This window comes from Ammospiza caudacuta, chromosome 3 (genome assembly GCF_027887145.1).
Source record: "Ammospiza caudacuta isolate bAmmCau1 chromosome 3, bAmmCau1.pri, whole genome shotgun sequence".
Taxonomy (NCBI): domain Eukaryota; kingdom Metazoa; phylum Chordata; class Aves; order Passeriformes; family Passerellidae; genus Ammospiza; species Ammospiza caudacuta.
In genome coordinates, this window is record NC_080595.1 from 46,214,935 (window position 1) to 46,233,909 (window position 18,975).

At 45.6% G+C, this 18,975-nt stretch overlaps 1 protein-coding gene and 1 long non-coding RNA gene across 2 annotated transcripts in view; one reads left to right on the forward strand and one right to left on the reverse strand.

Moving 5' to 3' along the window:
* EGLN1 (egl-9 family hypoxia inducible factor 1) overlaps positions 1 to 5,760 on the reverse strand; it is a 34,291-nt gene extending 28,531 nt beyond the window's left edge. The window contains exon 1 of the mRNA XM_058802902.1: positions 4,470 to 5,760. Coding sequence (XP_058658885.1) covers positions 4,470 to 5,384 — 915 coding nt within the window. The 5' untranslated portion in view covers positions 5,385 to 5,760. The remainder of the gene's footprint in view (positions 1 to 4,469) is intronic.
* Positions 5,761 to 5,942: 182 nt separating this feature from the next.
* LOC131556278 (uncharacterized) lies at positions 5,943 to 14,908 on the forward strand. Its single transcript, XR_009274592.1, has 4 exons — positions 5,943 to 6,179; positions 12,067 to 12,206; positions 14,181 to 14,206; positions 14,735 to 14,908. It is a non-coding gene; the product is annotated as an uncharacterized LOC131556278 (long non-coding RNA).
* The last annotated feature ends 4,067 nt before the right edge of the window (positions 14,909 to 18,975 follow it).

Here is an 18,975-nt window from a genome sequence, read left to right on the forward strand (position 1 = left end):
ACAAGTGAGTACTGGGAGACAGACCGATCCAGACTTTCCCACAACTCAGTGGCAAATTTAAAGCCATACATGAGGTCATTCACTAGGAACCAATTAGATCAGTAAGCTTTCTACCAAGAAATACATTCAAGATGTGATAGTGAAATGATCTCCAGAATGACACAGGAGGATCAATGTAATCACACATGCCACAAGCAAATGGAAGGAAAGCCCCCCACTTTACAGACATTCCTAAGCCCAGATCTCCAGTCTCAGCTCTTGGGTTCTTCAACCAGAGCAGGACTTAGAAAAGCAATCACAGGGGCAGGTGTGCAGATCAGCTTTCTTCTACCACAGTTTCCAGTCCTGCTTGGTTGTCAAGTTCTTACTCCCTCTTATTTTTCATTTGTCTTCTTATTGCCACACATGCTTACAGTTATATTTTGTAGAATAAGATACAGTGGAAAGAACACCCATAAGTCTTACTTTTCCTTGGTAACATTAATCCAACATGTTTGTAGAAAAGCTGCAACATAAATAAGTGGCAAGAGCAGAGAGCCTCTTCTGTCCAGTTTATACAGAAGCTAACAGCAAGGTACAAGAAATCCACTCACTCTTGGAGAATTATTTTCTAACGTAGCATTACTAACTTTGAAAGAATCTAATTTAATAGGTCACAGTCAGACTAGTCTGAATCCTAGGTCTTCAGAAAACTCCAGGATCTCCAGAGTAAGAAATAAATAATTGCCAGAAAAAGCAGAAAAGCAAGTTTACACAATATGTAACAAAGCAATTTTTTAACCTACAAGTGGCTGAGAAGCAGTGGGTGTCACTAGCATACTAGTAGAGAAAGGAGAGCATTAAAATGCAGCAATTTGAACAGGATTGGTCTCCAGACAGGTTTCTAGAAGTAGGAATGAAGGAAAAACTAAAGGGATGCAAGAAGGCCTGTCAAACTGTCTATTTTAATGTCCTTCCTAGAAAAGGCAGAGGTCAGGGCTCAGGAGATAGCTGGCACTGGGTGTAATGGTGAACAGAAAGAGGAACACCTGATGGATCAGATGTCTGGTTATATGGTGATTATTAGGAACCCAGTCCACAACTGGGAAGTCACAGTATTACTCCAGGACCAGTAAATTATGTAAGCTTCAGATCACAGAGTCCAGAACAAAGGAAAGAGAAAGCTAGCAAAAAGATTGTGAACCTGACACCACTCCTAACCCCTTCTTCACGCTCCATATGGGGAAGGAGGAAAAACCATCTCAGCTGGGTGAGATTCAGGAGGATTTCTTTTCCTGATTTTGATGAGCACGCTTTTACCTCCACTAGTCATGTAAGAACAGGACAGGCAAGAAACAGAAATACATGCATGTACAAATGTGGCAACTGATAAGACAAAGGAAAAAAAGGAGAATGTATGAAAAGATGAAAGAAGTAAAAACTAGAAAATAACAGGAAGTAGGAGAAAGACACTAGAGCTCAAATATGCACGTATGTGCCACAGTCTGCTAGAGAAAAGAAGGAAGCAGTCTGGAAAGAGAGAGAACAAAAGCAAGGAATGCAGTAAGTCAGGACTTCCAAGATGAGTAAACAGTTAGCCACTCTCTTATACTTGCTGCTGTCTCCACACACCTCAGAAGTACTTGGCTAGTTTATAACTAGTGCTATATTTTTCAGGCTGGAGAGTAATTTGCTGACACTCAGGACTAGGTAAAACCACACCAGTTTAAGTAGATCGGTTCTAGGTGGCTCAGGTAACCTAGAGAAAACACATACCAGAGACTTTAAAATATAAAATCTCAGGTCACAACCAACATTTTACCTTATTTCACATTCTTTGCCATAGTGGACTGGCCTTGGTGAATGTAAATGTTTGAATGAGATCCTATTAACACAACATAGCTTTTTCCCTGACAGGCAGGTTTACAAGCCAAGAGATTCAGGATATATATATATATATACATATATATATACACACCTCAGACCAATTTCTTCTTGCTTTTTCCTACACTGCTTCTAGACAGATGAAGTGCACTTCAACAGACACTTGCCACAGAAGTGATGGCAAGTTCAATGCCAACACCACCAATGGGTTACAAGTTGTATGGTTACAATACAAGTTATTTGAAGTGATACTCTGGGTATCATCTGTTTCTGTTTATTCAACTCTGAGGTTGACAGTGAATGACAGTTTTCATTCTGCTTTTGCTGGCATTTTAGAGAACTGAGCTTTCCTGCACACTAAAAGCACTGACTTTTGCAGGGAAATAAACAAGGGAAAGTGAGAAGAGAAAGTAATGCATTTCTGTGCCACCAAGGAGTGAAGTATTGTCCTCTTACTGATCTGATCCCTACACCTGTTCTGATCCCCCAACAGAGGGAGTTCAAAAACCAAGTACGAACATAAAATACAGTGGGATCCAGGAATTACAGGTGTGCTTGAGGATTACAACTCCAAAAGTCTTGGCACCTATTCTTTACAGAAGCATACCACTGCACAGAAAAACAGAAGCAGCATTCCCTTTTGCTGCATAAAACTGAAATCCAGCAAAACCACTGATATTTTTAGAGTGTAAGTTTGAAGCCTTGAAGAGATTTAAGATTGCCTGAAAGATAAGTTGGCTTAGAAAAGTCCTGCAGGAATCTATGAGGACTCTACACCATGCTCCCATTGAAATGTTTTCGCACAGTACTGCTTCAACTGAAGAAATGCAAAGACAGCATTACAAAAAAAAAAAAAAATTCCCACCCTCTTTTCTTTATCACGGGAGTTTCCCGTGCCCTGAACAAATCCAGGGCTGTTTTTTGCCGTCCAGTTTCTCCCTTCCTCCCTCCCTCCCGCAGCTTCCTACCAGCTGAGATTCTGCAGCTGCAGCAACAACAGTCCATCTGTGACAGTGCAACCACCTCGGCAGGATGACTCCTACCATTTCACTGGCTTCCTTATGCTTTAACAGAGGTAGCAAAGTCTGAAGGGGCTTCACCCTTCTTTTTTTTATTAAACTGAAAAGATACTGATGAATATTCATTACTAGTTCTCTACCAAGGGCATGAATTTTATTTAAAGGACTGGAAGGGAATCGCAAATTAGGCTAATACAATAGGAGATTTTGACTCGGTTCTCTGGTCTCAAAATAGAGCTAAAGAGTAAGATTTTTGTAGAAAAGTGACTTAATGAGAGTAAAATAAAAACTCTGCCCAAAGCCACCCTGCTCCATGGCTGTGATTCCACTACCTGCCACAACACCTCACTGTAACCCGCGGGTTTATTGTGCCACCGGGGCACTCACTCACTGGTGCGGGTCTCCTGACCACACTTTTAAGTCCTGCACCTGGCAGGCCACATCCTGAGCCAAGGTTTACCAAAACCCGGCACATTTATGCTAGCCTACAAACGCTGTGCACAAGTGGTTCCACCCTCCTCAGCCAGCGCCGCTGCCGGGACACCCCGCAGCCATCCCCTGCTTCCCACAGCTGGGCAGAGCTGGCTGACCCGCGTTTTTTGGGAGAACACGGAAGAACTCCCATTTCAATGCTCATCACCTAGAGGATAAGCTTCCAGGTCAAGGGGTTTTTAACAAAACGCAGGCACATAAATAAGATCACCTTTTTTACCTGCAAACAAACCGTTTCGCACCTTCCCAGCAGAGAGCGATCTCCAGGCTGCCCGCGGGACAGCAACCCGCCCGTCCCGGCTGCGGCCCAGGCCCGCTGGGGCTGCGGGTCCCGCCACGGCCGGGCGTGGGACACAGAATTGTGAGGGCTGGAAACGAACCCTGGAGATCATCCAGTCCCACCCTCCTGCCCAGGCACGGTCACCTCGAGCAGGTGACACAGGAAGGCGTCCAGGTGGGTTTTGAATGCTTCCAGATACAGACTCCACGACTTCCCTGGGCAGCCTGTTTAGTGCTCTGCCACCCTCAACGTAAAGAAGTTCTTCCTCTTGCTGAGGTGGAACTTCTTGTGCTTTACTTTATGGCGACTGCTACTTGTCCTGTCACTGGGCAACACTGAAGAGTCTAGCACCGTCTTTTTAACATCAACCTGAGATATTTACATACATTAATGAGATTCTATCCTCTTTTCACTAGACTAAAAGAGCTCAGCTCCCGCAGTCTCTCTTCATGACAGAGATACTCCAAACCCCTAATCATCTTTGTGACCCTCTAGAGGAAGACAGGAGCTTCTTTCTCTTACTGAGGAGCCCAGAACTGGACACGACTCCCAAGTACGAGTCGGCTCCGGGAAGCGGAGCGGCAGCGGGCGCACACGCTCAGCACAGCCCAGAACAGACGGACAGACAGACAGCCGGACGGACGTGCGCACACGCACGCAGCCCCGCAGACAGCCGCACACGTGCGCGCACACACGCCCGCACCGGGGAAGCGCCGGCTCCGCGGCCCCGCTCCCGCCCCCGCGCCACAGCCCCCCCGGCAGCAGGAGCAGGGGGAGGCCGGGCACCGGGGGTCCCAACTCCCTCCCTCACTCACTTTCGTCCTGCCGTTGATTTTGTAGTTGCCCAGCTTTCCATTACAGTGTCGGATGAGATCGTCCATGCTGTTCATGAGGAGCCGAATGGTCTGGCAGCCCGGCTCCTTGCCCTCCACCCAGGTGATCTTGTCGCCGCGAATGTCCTTAGAGGAGTCGCTCTTCTGGCTGACGAGCTGCCCGTCGGTGAAGCGGCCGGTGTGGTGGAGGGCCCGCACCTCCTCGGCCACCAGCCCGCCCAGCTCCTTGCCGAGGAAGTCGTCCACCACGCAGATGCCGTGCTTGTTCATGCAGGGCACGATGTACTCCAGCGCCAGCCGCTGCGGCACCAGCGACTTGGTCTGCCCATTGGGGCGCAGCGCGGCCGCACCGGGTCCCGCCTGCACGCCGCCCGGGTACAGGTTCGACTTGTCCCGGTAGAGCAGCACTGCCTCCCCGGAGGGCGACGGGGACTGGGCCCCGGCCGATGCCTCCGCCTCACCGCCGGCAGCTGCACCGGCGGCGGCGACGTGATTGTTGGTCAGCGGGGCGGCCTCGGCGGGGGCCTCCGGGGACGGCGGCGCTGCGCCCTTCCCGACCCCCGCCCGGCTGCCGCTGCCCGCCGCGGCCCCGCCGTGGGCGCGGGGCGGCGGGGGGTGCCCGCCGTGGGGCTCGGTAGCGCCCCCTGCCGCTCCAGCCGCCGCAGCGCCGCCGCCGCGGCAGATCAGCTTGTGCTTCTTCCAGTCCTGGCGCTGGTGCTCCTTGCTGCAGTAGAAGGAGCTGCGGCAGCGCCCGCACCGCAGCAGGTTCTCCATCTTCCCGCACAGCTCGCAGTACTGCCGGTCCCGCTCGCTGCTGCTGCTGTTGCTGCTGCCGCCGCCGCTGCCGCTCTCGCCCTGGCCGCCCTGACCGGCGCCTCCGCCGCTGTCATTCGCCATGGCGCTGGTGGTGCCGCCGCAGCCCCGCTCCGCCGGGTCGTGTTATGTAAGGAGGCGGGCGGGAGCGGCGCTAACGCGGGCCCCCGCCCGGCCGCGCGGGGAGGGAGCGCTTACTGCATCATGGCCGCCCGGCTCCGGCACCGCCGCGGCCCCCGCCGCCCTCCGCCTCGGCCGGCCCGCGGCCTCCTCCGGCGTGCGGGGGCCCGCGCCGCCCTCCCTGCGCCGCTAACGTTGCTTAGCGCCGCCTCATCGCCGCCCCACCGGCGGCGGAACGGCCGAGGGGGAAGCGGAGCGGCGCGGTGAGGGGCTGCCTTCCGCTCCCCGCCGGCCTCTCTGCCCAGTGCAGCACGGGCCGGCGCGGCCGCCGCCTCTACCCACCGCGCCTCCGCCGCTCTGCCGGGGCGAGGAGGAGGAGGCGCCACTCCAGAGGCCCGCTGTGCACGTACGCCACTTCCAGCCCGCCAGCGCCGCCGGCGCGTCAGGCGGGAGTGGCCGGGCGGGCGGGGCCGGCTCGGAGCCGGCCGCGTCCTCCGCGCCGCTGCGTGAGGGGCTCGGAGGCGCCGCTCCGGTCGTGGGCGCACGGACGGGCCGCAGGGATCTCGTGGGGATGGCGCTCTTCTCCCGATATGACCAGTGCGGCCTTTCTGGCAGGGACAATGAGGCAATTGCTGGGGATGTCACTGGTCTGTGCTGCCGGGGCCGCCCCGTCGTCGCTGGGCAGGTCGCTAGTCTGAGGGTGCCCGTGACCCCGGTAGCGAGCTGCCCGCCGCCGCCGTGGGTGTGGGCCTGCCGCAGGTGAGGCGGGGGCTCCGGGCAGCGGCGGGGGACGTGGAAGCTGGGCGCTGTGGCTTCAATGACAGGCAGGGTGGCGGCGGCGGCACCTGGCTACAGTGGAGAGCCAGGTTTTATCACTCCCGTAGGCCTCAAAATACTCCCGCCGGATAGCTGGTAGAGCGGGAGAGACATGTGCTGTCTCCATAAATAACTCGTGGCTTGTGTCCCACCTAACGGAGTGGTAGTGAAGGCTGGGACTAGGTGATTAAGAAATGAAAAAGCAAAAAGCCGGAAGAAAGAGCCAGTTGATGTAGCTGTCAAAACAAGGCGAGCCCAGGAGTTGGGGCCTGTGCTGTGATGAACGTGGCAAAGTCCCTGGCAGGCAAAAGGAAGCTCGTTTGGCAGAGCGGTGCTGGTAGAGGGGACAAAGGTCTCAGCTTAGTCACGTCCGTTGCCAAAAGCCACATGGGCATCTGGACTCCTCTGAGGTGATGTTTAAGCTTCCACTGATCTAATTAACCATGGCTTTGCTTGCTTGTGGTATAGTTTAGGAAAGTGGAGTTTCCAGCAGTAGAGCCCAACACAGCGATTGATGCTTCAGAGCCGTGTGGTGAGGCAGAGCAATTATTCCTCCTGGGCTGGATCTTCTCCCATCCATCTTCTCAGAGAACCATTTGGTGAAGAGACAGCAAATCGCTGCTGTGTGGGCTGGGCTGGTGAGACACGATGCATGCCATTGGTCTGCACTGCCTGTAAGTTAAGCAAATGCATTCTAAAGCCCAAGAAGTGTAAAATACATAACCCAATATACAGATCTTGAGGTAGAAAGGTGAAATGAACCCAGAGGCTGCCACAAGACTTCACATGACATTGGAAAAGCGATTTGTTCTCTGCTACTGTAGAAGAGGAATACTAATGCTTTTGCTTCTCACAGGCTTTTGTGAGGTGTAACACTGCAATATACTTGTATTATAGTGACATGACTTTATGCATGCAATTAATAAAAAAATTGTTTAGTTCTTATCTCTCCTATAGAACTGGATTTAGGATTGATTGGCATAGTTAATAGGACTTCAAGAAATGTTAGGCACTGAATGTACTATATGAAGAATGCAGGAGAAACAAAGTGTACCAAGGCTACAAGTGCCTTGTGGAACATACATGAAAAATGAGAAGGAAAACCAGGGTGAATCATTAGAAAGGCAAAAGGAGTACTCAGAGGACAAGGTCATGAAAGCCCAATGGATAAAATTTCAAGGTGAATATGACTAGTGAGCTCCAAGGGAGAATTAAAACAACAGCAGCCACCAAAAGAAAAACAAGGTGGCAAATGAAGTGGAAAAGATGGAAACTAAAAGTTCCAGATTAGTAATTTCTTTGTGGTAAGGGCAGAAGAAAGTGGACTAAAACCAAGTTTTAAATCCAGTGCATGAAGTGGACAGATTTTTATGTATGTGTAATGAGAGTTTTTCCTTCAACTATAGGTATATGAGGTATGTCAAAAATACTAGGTTTAGGCATTCCTCTAGCATGCCTTAAGAAGAGATTAATTCAGCTGATTTCCTTGCACTTGTAGCATTGTTAAACTGGGCTACATGAGAACAGAGTCAAGGCTGTTATTTTCAAAAACTTGAGAAATGCATACAATGGTATTCTGCCAGATAGAAACTGAAGAGTTAAAGATCTTTTGCATTTGTTGTGTACTCCTTCAGCAAACACAATGGAGATGAAAGTCACAGACTTGAAACTCAATCATCCAACCATGAAACAACTAGGAAAGAGACCAAGGCACAAATATGGTGCCTGGCTAAAATCTAATGATAGTTATTAATTTACAGGCTAATTTGGCTTCAAAAGTCTTCTGTTCTTCCCCTCTCTTTTCCACATGTCTTTTGGGATATAATTAAAGGTCTTAGTTTTCACATTTGCTAATGTGCTAAGCTACTTCAGGTTGTCTTGACATCATACTGTTTCACAGCATGGTTAACAGAAATACCAACTTCAACAAAATCCATCTTTGGGTGTATGAAGCATTTGCCTTATTATTGCAGCACTACACCAGTGACACAAAACTTAATGTAAAACTGTAAAACAAGTGACAAAGCTGTGTTGAGGAGCAGTGGTGGTAAGGAAACTCAGGAGGACAATGAGTATTTATATTACAATAGTGTTTGCAACATGCTAGAAATGTTTTCCAAGCATAGAAGACTGTATTCATTGCCAAAGAACTTGTGCCTTAAAAGACAGTGTAAGGACAAAGCACAACAAAAAGCAACATGTGGTATACTAAGTAAAATGGTCCATATGATGGTTGCCAGAACAGAGGAGGAAAGGACTTCCTTCTCTTTTTTTTTTTTTTTTTTTTTTTTCAGCTGGTTGCTCTTCACTTGGCCCCTAAAGTGGCCTTTCTAAGATAGCTAATTTCTTGTCTGTGTCAGTGAATGTTGGAAAAAAGCTTTACTGGTAACTAGGTAATGATGAGACATACTGCTTTGCAGAGAATGCAATGAAAAGTCTTTAAAATTAAATACCAGTCATGATGAGGATGTTATGGGATAAACTTAGTGCAAGGTCATAGTTTTTTATCACCACTTAGATATGGATCTGATATGTTTATTAGAAAGGGAAAAAAAAAGGTTTGGTCAATGAATAACTCTTCTGTTTTTATTAAGTAGTAATAATAGCTGCATTTATAGCATGCTTTAGCTAGCTTGTGTACTGCAGCACTGAAATTATATAAGCAACCAAAACAGAATCTTTGAAGCCCAGGGAAGGGAAAAGGGGTATGCAGAGTAACAAGATTATAGGAGGTTACAAAGTCAGTTCAGAAATAAAGTTTAAATTAAAAGTAATCTCATGCTGAGATAATTTCACTGTGAATGGCAAAAAAAGTGCTTGGACTCCAGGCTAAGTTTTCATTGCTGCCAGAAGGCCTCTTGGAAACTGCCTGTGCTCCTGAGGTGGATGATAGCATCAGGCATCAGTGAGACACATGCATGTCCACAACAGCATCATAATTAAAAGTCGGAACTTAGGGGCTTGTAGCATTTGCTCTCCTCCACCCAGACCACTCCACCATGTTCTTCACCCTGACTGCTGCTATTCCACTTAAACCATTATTCACTGGTCTCAACAGTGCCATTTTTCAAGCTTGCTTTTCATACTAGCAAGTGAACTGTAACAGGTTGCAGATTTTCCAAATTAAAGGACAGAACTGTTTGTCTGAGTTGGATTCTCTGTTAAGCTCACTTCCTTTCTAATCAGGACAAAGTGTACAGAGTACATCCACAAGGCTATGCAAGTGCTCCTTTGTTGAATGCACCCTCTTTTCCTGAGGTACTCAAAGGGTTAGCATGGTTTATTCATCTCTCAGATAGCTCCCCTGGCCCCTGTTTCTGGAAGGCAAGGAAAGGGTCACCCAGTAGATATGATCTGAAAGGTGTGGGATTACTGCCTGGCAGGACTAGTGCCAGCCATTACAGAGGAGCCCATGACCAAACACAGGGTCTCCTCAAGTCACTTGGGCAGCACAACTGAAGGGATCTCAGAACTTTTCAAGATCCAGGCTTTGATATGGCAGGAACTTGGTGTTTTCCACAGTATGAAGTGGCATAGGGCCCTTGGGACAACAGAGAATTTGGCTTAGAGCTCTGAAAATAATCTTGCAGCACCCTGTACCATCTTTCATTCTGCTTAGTTGATGCCATTGTAGAGTTTCTCTAAAAGTTTTTGCTGAAATTAAAGTCATAGAATAAGTTGTTTATCACTGAATATCATAATGGTCTAATGCTTAAAAGAAAAAACCTGCCATTATAATCTGAGTTTATAAGTATTGGACTAAATCATAAGGAGTATTCTCAATTACTATATGTAAACTTGTGTTTAATACTGTCTTTAATATTATGAGATTCCTCCAGGCTGTTTAACTAAAATTGGTTTTGCTGTCCCTGAATCTGTCTGAAATTATATGCAGCTTCATATCTGGGAATATAGCCTATTTTTATTACACCAAAATATGGTTAGGGTTGATCCAGAGAGATTTATACATATTAAAATTTTTGTCTACTGTAATAATTTTATTCATGTTTAAGGAAAATTAATTATGCTAGTGAAATACAAAACAATGTTTTTTTTTTTCTTTTTAGCTGAAAATTCTGCTTCCAGATGTCTGTATCTGTAAAGCTATGGAAATGCAAAATAGCTTAGAAAATCCTCAAGACCAACTCATTCCAGTTTTGTCCTCATTTTAAACTTTGTACCATGGAAAGTTCAAAAGCTTTTTTTCACATTGTTTGTGAGATTTCTCCAGAGGGAGTATTTCTGGCTCTGGTTAGAAAAGAACTCCCTGTCTTGCTAAAGATTGACAATTATGTACTTTTTTGGCCTCTAACTTAAGCAAGCCAGCAGGCCCTCAGGGTGCTTAAAGTCCAGTTATGAACAGAAAATTACTTTTAAAGAACACTCTCTAAACCCATTTGAAATTCACTCACTGATACAGCAATAAGCAGTTTTGGGGGCAAAAAAAGTGAGAGATTCCTGTTTTATCTGTATGTAGGTCAAATGTATCTGAACTGCTCCAGAATTTTTTCTTGATTTTTCTGCAGAGAAGTCTTCCAGAGTGAGAACAGAAGACTCCAACATAAAGAAAGCCCACTGCTTCATAGCAGCACCATCACAAAAAGACCCGTTCATTCTGCATCTGATATGTGCTTCCTGCCTCTCTGTCATCATGATTCAGCATGGTGACATGCTGAAAGATCATTAAGGTGGAAACAATGCCGAGCAGTGTTAGGATGATGTGATCTGCCACGATTATTTTGTGTGTACCTGATTTATTGCACATCATATTTTCTCTTTCCTTGTCTTTCGGCTGCCAGGCACGTAGTTCATACTTCTGCCAGTGCCTGGTCTTGTACTTGGAAAAGAGAACAGGGATGCCCTGGGGTGTAGGCAAGGACAGTTTGCCCTCTGTACCTTGGTTTGGGAAGCTTGAGAATACCTCAGTTCATGCCTTGCTGTATATCTTGCTGTTTAATGAGTTACAAAGTCTCCACCTTTTTCATTTCTTTTTCTGATTACCTATGAACAGTTACCCAGAGCTCAAGAGAGGAACTCAAGAAGTGTTCCTTAAAACTATGAAGACAAATTTGTTAAAAACCTGGACATTTTATCTTTGGGTGAAAATACAGTTTCTTTTTCCTGTCTCCAGATGACTAGCATAGTTTCTGAACCCCTAAACTCTTTCCCTTATAGAGGCAGTTGTGCAAGTAGGGGAGATTGCAAGAAAATGGTGATCTTAAAAGATCTGCTGCTATGAAAGGAGAGACCTGTCTCAGTAATTTAAGAGAGGAAGGAAAAGATAATAGCGAGTGAGGTTTTGAGCTGATAAGACTGACTAGGTGGTATTCCTCAATAACACTTAGTGGTTTGATTTTTGTTCTCTCTTTTTTTTGATGAGGCAGTTCCTTGAGAAGAATGGGGACAGGTTTCATTTTGTTTGTTTTTTGAGTGAACAATGGTATCCTCCCTCTTTTCTTGAACAATGGAGATACAATATTATAGCTCAGGTTTTGTTAAAACTGTCAAAGTAGCACATCTGCCCCAAAGAGCTCACCTTTGCCAGGGTTGGCTACAGATGCACGCAGACAAAAGCACTGTGAGCCTGAGCCCCAAAGAGCCACTGCAATCCAGGTGGCTCAGTACTGTGTTTTCTGTCACTAGCCATGCTTCCTTCTGCCAGGACAGTGCCTGTGTTCCCATGCCCCCCTCTGATGCATAACTCAATCCAGTGTCCTGTTGCTCTCCTGCCATTGCACCCTTCAGTGTCTGTCCCATCCCAAGGGATTTGTGATGTCTGTTTTTGCAAAGACACAGTGCCCTTACTCTATGCCTCTCTGTTTGCTTTCAGTGCTTCTCTCGTGCCCTTCTTCAAGGCTTTCTTCACTTGTGGTTCACTTAAGACACAGTGTTGAGTTGCTGCCACCAGAAGGGGTGGTTCTGCTCCCTCCAGAGCCTTTCTCCTTGGCATCGCTCTTGTCAAGCCCTTTGGTGAGTCAGTTCAAGAGAGTATTTTCTGTTGGATTAACAAGTTGGATCAGTTTACCAAGTGGTTTGATGTGGTGTAAGAGAGGGTGTGGACCAGCAGGGCCAGGAGTTTGGGAGGGAAAAGCAGGACCACCCAAGTCAGAATAGTAAGCTGACTCAGTCATGTCATGTAACTTCACTTTTATTTACTTCACATTATGTAACTTGATCCATTTCTACTTTCTCTTTTCTCTGATTGAAGAGAAGCTTTTAATTTTGAAACTGAATTGAGAGAATCAGCAGATGCAAAGGGCAGGGTATTTTGTACCAAGAGGTTGAACATGGCTTGCTCGTATATGTGCAGACTGTGTTTGTGGATTTGCCCCCCTGTGAACCCAGCCTGACTCCTACCTTATTTTAGCTACAGTTACAGCCATTTATCCACTATTTTAAAGCATATTCTGTATTTAACTTGTGACACGAGTAAAAAAATGCTGAATCATATCTTTGTGGAGCAACATGCAGCAGTGCATTTGTTAATGGAACCTTATTTTTGATTTTAAAATATCAGCCTCAGTCTTTAAAGGAAAAGCTGCAGCACAAAGCTAAAAACAGTTTTTCTTCTCTGTTATCTTAAGACAGCTCTGAATCACAGACCTAGGACAAAAATCAATTGAGAATATGGTTTCCTGGTAGAGAATCTGCCCCAAGCATGTCAGGAAGAAAAGTTTTCAGAGGTTCATAAATGCCAATATAACATCAAACACATGCCTGGTGCACTACATACTGTACTGCAAAGGTTCGGTGATTGTTAGAGCTGGGTAAAGCTCTAAAGCAAGGTGGAAGCTTGTTTCCCTTTGTAAGGAAAGCAGCTAGATGTGAGCTCTTCCAGAAAACTCTCTGGAAACTTTCATCTAGCCTCAGTGCTCTATAAATAGAGGAGGTCTTCATCTCTGAGGAGGTTTTGCAATGTTGTGTGGGGGAGTGCTGAGCTCCAATGGAGGCAGAGGGACCAGAGTTGCGGAGCAGTGTGGTGGAACCAGGAAGGGGACCAGGATCCCCTTCATTGTGAGATGAGGTGAGAGGACAGGTTGAGAGGAGAATAATTAAGATATAAGGCTCTTCCCAAAAATGTGTTTGGAGGGAGAAATTCCCTTAGATGCTATACAGAGAGTACTGCCAGCAATGTGGAAAATGAAGCCACAGTGACCATCAGCTGGAAACAACAAAAAAAGATGCCTGCCTCAGTCAGTCAAGAAACACTCCTGAAGAGTGGATCCTTCCCTCCCCACCACAAATGGAGAAATGGTTTCACTGGGACCAGTGAATACAGCAATACATGCTGCTAGAAATGCTGTAGTTCACCATGTAGAAATTATTCAATTTTTCTGATGGACTGTCATGAGTGTGGTAATATATGAGAGAGTAATGACAAACATAACTCTAGACGAAGTCCCAAGGGCAAAACACTTGGAATTTTGTTTCTGAAAAAATATGTAAATATAGAAAGAAACCAGGTGATTGTTACAGAAACCAGAAGAGTCTGACCTAACACTCTCCCTTTTCAATAATGTAGGGAAGTTCCTTGATTGTGATGGCAGATTAAAAAGTACTGTCTTCCAAAATGTAGCTACACTGTATTTTCCAAGATTTAGCTACAGTTTAAATATGGGGGAGAAGTTGTGTTTGGGTAAAGTTTCATGTATTATTTTCTAAATAAATAACTTCAAAAAATTGTATTGAAAAAGGAAAATTTTGCTCAGACTTCTGATAGCTCAGCCTCATAGCAATATCAAAGTCTTGTATACTATACATTTGAAAGAGGCATACTCCATTACTTGTTTGGTTACTTTTGGGGGGAAAAAATCTGAAAATATAAAAAAGAGGCTTAATTTTGGCTAAGCTCACTAATTTGGAGTGAACAAGGCTAATTTTGGAGGCAATATTCTGTCTACAGAAGAATGAAAAAATGAAAGCAAACTATTTTCCTCCTTACAGACTGCATATTGAATGGTGGTCTATAGGTAAGTTATTGTTTGATCTCAAAGACCTTTGTATGCAATCTTTAAATGTTTTTCTTCCTGCCAGCAGTTTCAGAGTTAAGAGAAACCTTAATTTTGTTGATGTAAAAACAACATGGAAATAATAATAATATAGGAAAACTGAGCCACTGCCCTACAAGGCTATCATTCCTCTGCCTTCCTGAATCATCCAGCTACAATTTCTTTAAAAAAGCTTACAATTTCTTAATCTCTTTAAAGGTGAGGGAGATGTGTTTTCTGTACCAGAACAGTGTTTACTTCTATTAGTGTGCTGAGGTTTTATGGTGGAATTTTAAGACCAGCCCTTTAGATGGGCTAGAATGTATGATACAAACTGCTAATTGTAAGGTAAATTACAAGGAGAAAAACCTCACAAAACCAAAACTGATGACAAATCACTTGGTCATGTTTGGCTTCTAAGTAATTGGGACAAAATGTACAAATGGGAGGGGATTTCTAACAGTGTCATGCATTAACTCCCAAAAACTTCCCTTTGCTTTTTTATTCCAGTCAGCAAAGTCATTCTCACATATCCCAGGCTGCTGCAACTGAATCATCTACTGCAATCTCCAAGGCCCCAATAGAAAGGGCTTCTTCATGTAAACAAGCCTGTTCACACACACACAAGACAGAAGTAGTCACTCCAGTGTTGGTGTAATCTCTCTGAGCAGCTTTTCAGACACCCTAAGGCTGTACTCTTGAAGTTGTGCACCCATACCTGACATGTGTACAGTGGTTTTAAGAATATTTTCTTAACATTTTGCTAACTACTGAAATAAATTGTTCATAAATTAGTCTGGCTGCATGTTGTATTGCTGTGAGAGAGTCTGAGAAAGAAGGGAGAGGCTAGAACTTGTTTTCAAGTGGTTTATTGACTATTAAACTCATAGGTAGAGTAAATGCAGCAGCAAATAAGCTGATCTTTGTGTTACAACAGTGCACAGTCTCACCTTCTCCCTTCTTGCATCGTATTTCCTATCTAGGTCACTGTGCAGTGCAAGGCTGTTGATTTACCAGATAATGTTTCCACACATTGCCCTAGACATGGTGATGACAGGCAGGTTTTCAGACAGTTTATGCAAATCTCTAGTGTCTTGAGCCTACTCCTGGCACAAATTTTACCTTCCTCCTTGCTGTTTTGGTGCCTGGTATGGCTTGGCCAGCCTTATGGATGGCACTGGCTATACTGATATCTAAGCAGCTTTGTAGATAAAGCCATCTTGCTGTCAGCCTGTTAAACGTAGATTCCGTCACTACCCTGCAACTGCTGTGTAATTAATGTTCTGCTAGGCATACTCTGGCTTAATGAGTTTTATGAGTCATGGTGGCAAAGAGAAAGGAGAGTCCCCGAAAACAAGAATGGGCACAAACACCCTCTTGATAATTATCTTATTTAGAGAGTAAAGGTTCTTGTTGTACAGAAAAGTCAACACCAGGTCTCCTTGGATCCCTTGTCAGAGAATCTCACACTGATGCCTACTAAGGTACTGGAGAAAGTGATTTTGCAGTTCTGAATTACATAAAACAGTAGTACAGGCACTTGCACGAAAGTGGTTTGTTTGTGGCATCTTGATTTGAGAGGCTTGAGAAGGAAGGAAGGAAGAGGTGAGAACTTGCAAATTCTGTGCTCTCATAAGCTCAACCCCAAACCCATCTACACCACAGGATATGTATTACACCTAGGAGGAGAGCATTGCTAGGCCCCAGTAGTCAAGATCTGAGCATTTAAAGCATCACCAAAACCATGTCTCACTAGCTGCAAGCAACTAGGGGCATGAAAACTGCTGGTGTGAGAAGGCAGCTCAGCAGCATCATGCTCTGGTGTGCTGAGGCAGAGGGACTGCACCCTGCATGGCCAGGACCATCCACCCTCTGCTTTCACACCCTGTTGTTCCAGGAGGGAGGGACTGTGCCCCTGGCAGTGTGTGCAGCATGGTGGCTCTGCTTGACCCCAGCTGGGCCTCAATGGAACCTTCTCCTTGACTGCCAGCGGGGGAGAGAGGCAGTCAAGGAGAATGTAGGGATGAAAAAGTGTGGGGCACATCTGGAGTTCCTCTGACTAGACTCACCCTCTTGGTGTAGCTTGCCCTGAACAAAGCCAAAGCCAGCTCCTGGGTGCATGGGGCAGAGCAGCACAGAGGTGCCTGTCAGTGTTAAACTCCAGGTCTGTGGGCTGAGGAGATTACTGCTCAACCCAGCTCTCAGGCACACACACACCCTGCCAGCTTTCCTTGACCTATTTACTAGCATTGAACTAGATATAGGCAGACCTTGTGTTTCAGCTGCCTGACCTAGCACGGCTCACTTTGATAGCAGAGGAGCAGGGGAAGCATACAAACAGTTTTGCTGACAGGGTAGTGATGGTTAGGAGGAGAATTGTAACAGCCAGGATGGGATTGGATGGAGGTACTGACACTTCAAGCTGGAAACTTGAGTCGCCAGTCTGGCTGGAGGTTGCAGTCCATATGGCTGTGGTTGCAGACAGGCTGTGACTGCACAAGCAGGGCTTTGGGTAGAGCTGTTCCCTCCCTTCCTTTCCCCATGCTGCCCCAGCAGCCTGCCTGCCTCTCCTCTGGCTTTCCTTGTCTCTCCTTGTCTCACCTGAGCCTGGTGTGCTCATGCAGAGACTGCTCATGCTGGGCCAGCTCATGTCCAGTGCTTGCAGCAGCACACAGCACAAATGACAGGGCTCTGTGTATTCCCCAGATGGGACAAGAATCAGCCTCTGCTGCAGCCCCTCTGCTTAGCTTGTCTTTTCACCTTAAGCTGTTCATCTATCTGGGTCCTGTTGCAAATGCTGAACTAAACCCTTAATACCCCTGAGCAGGGATGGAGGGTTAAATCAGATGAAAGATTAGAGTATCTTAGCAGGATATATCTTAACCAAGGGTCCTGGGTCTGTAAGTAAAGTTTAAAATGCCCTGGGCAGCTGGCTACACCCCTGGTGGTGCCAAGACTTGCTAAGCAGCAGCCTGTGTGAGCTGCTGGTCCCTATTCAGTCAGATCTGCTGCCATCTCTTCAAGACCAAGACACCAGCTTTGTTTGGTGGGCATCCTAACCCATGGGCAAGAGAAGGTGGAGCGTGAAATACTTTGTAAAACCCTGCAAACTCAAGACAGATGTCTAACCTGCACAGTGGGATTCACACAGCCTGTTCCTCCAGACACAGCCAGTTTCTTGCTTCTCACCTTTTCAGTCCTCCAGGCACTTTTTGAGGTAGCCACCAAAGCACATACTTGAGGTGGTGGCAGAAGAGAAAGGCCTGTGCAAGCAGGAAACATGATCTGTATAGGAGAAGCATGGGAGGTCTGGCATACAGCACCTTCAGTTTGTACATCCCAGAAAAAATGAAAGAACAGTAAATAAAGCTGTCTGCTTGTTTTGGTTCTGGTGATTGAAACTAGGTAGTGTGAATTAGTATAATTTAATTTTCATCACTCTCTTTTATAAGTTCTAAAGTTCTGGATCTCATATGACTTACAATCTTTATGGGCTTCATTTTTGATCTCTTTTTAGTTGTTGATATATCCATGCTTTTTTTAGTCTTGCAGTCTATTTTTGGGTTATAGCTACAAGATACAGTCATTTTTTTAGCCAGCCTGATAGCCCAAACTGTGCCAGACTCTCCTTCTTTTATACTGCTTGCTGCAATATCCTTTCTCTGGTTGTGAGACACACACTCATTGGCCCTGAAGCTGCATATACATTCACAGGGCTGCTACAAAATTTGTTTTCTTTGCTTGCTGTTTTGTCACCCCTTTCCACTGATCTCCTTACCTCAGTAAGAGAAAAATTCAACCCAACATATACAAGTGCATTTATATTGTGGCTGATGGTATTTTTCTGTGCATGCACATAGGTTTCTTTGCTGTGCACAACAGGTGGAGCGACTTTGCTCCACGTGCCATACATGGGGAAATATTGTAAAGCTGCTCTCTACAAGCACAGACTGAGTTTCACTGATTTTAAACCATCAAACACACCTGCTTATCTTTGCTTTCAGAACCTTCCAAGCCTATCTCCATTCTTTCCAGGACAAAATACAAGCTGAAATCCCTCCTTCAAGGCGATGCTGTATTTCCCCATGCTTAGATTTTTACCCCTGCAACTTTGTTCTCTTTATCATGCTCCCTTTCACTTCCAGGAGATGCACCAGGGAACATCTGCTTCCCAGAAGTTCCTTAGATCATCCTCAGTCAAACTGGCAATGGCAAATCTGTGGGTGTCCCGCTACCCCTTGGGCTGGCCAGGCAGTGATACTGCAGGGCTACTGCATTTCTGAGTGGGGATGACATAAAGTGGTATCACATCCTGCTCAAGTTCTTTGCGTGCTGCAAACAAGATTAACTTGGATCTTAGAAATGAAAATAGACATATACAGGCTATAAGTTAATGCAGATGTTTATAGAGATTGCTTAGGAAATAAAGATCCCAATCATGATAAAAGTAATGAAAGAAAATAATCTAGATTATTTTGGTAAATTCTGTTCTCTTGCTGTCACACAGAATTTATCTTGCAGGCTATTGTAGGTCATCAATCTATTACTTTGTTTTAAGACAGTAGTTTCTTTCTTCCCTAACCATATCCTAATATTTGCATTATAAAAAATAAAATAGTTTAGACATTTTAGTTTGTCTATGCTAGAAAAAGGTACTGTTACAACAATGCAGAAGTAATCATTCATACCTATTGTGCAGACAGCATAAAGACATAACAGAACAGCAACTCCCAAGTAAAAACTGGAAGAAA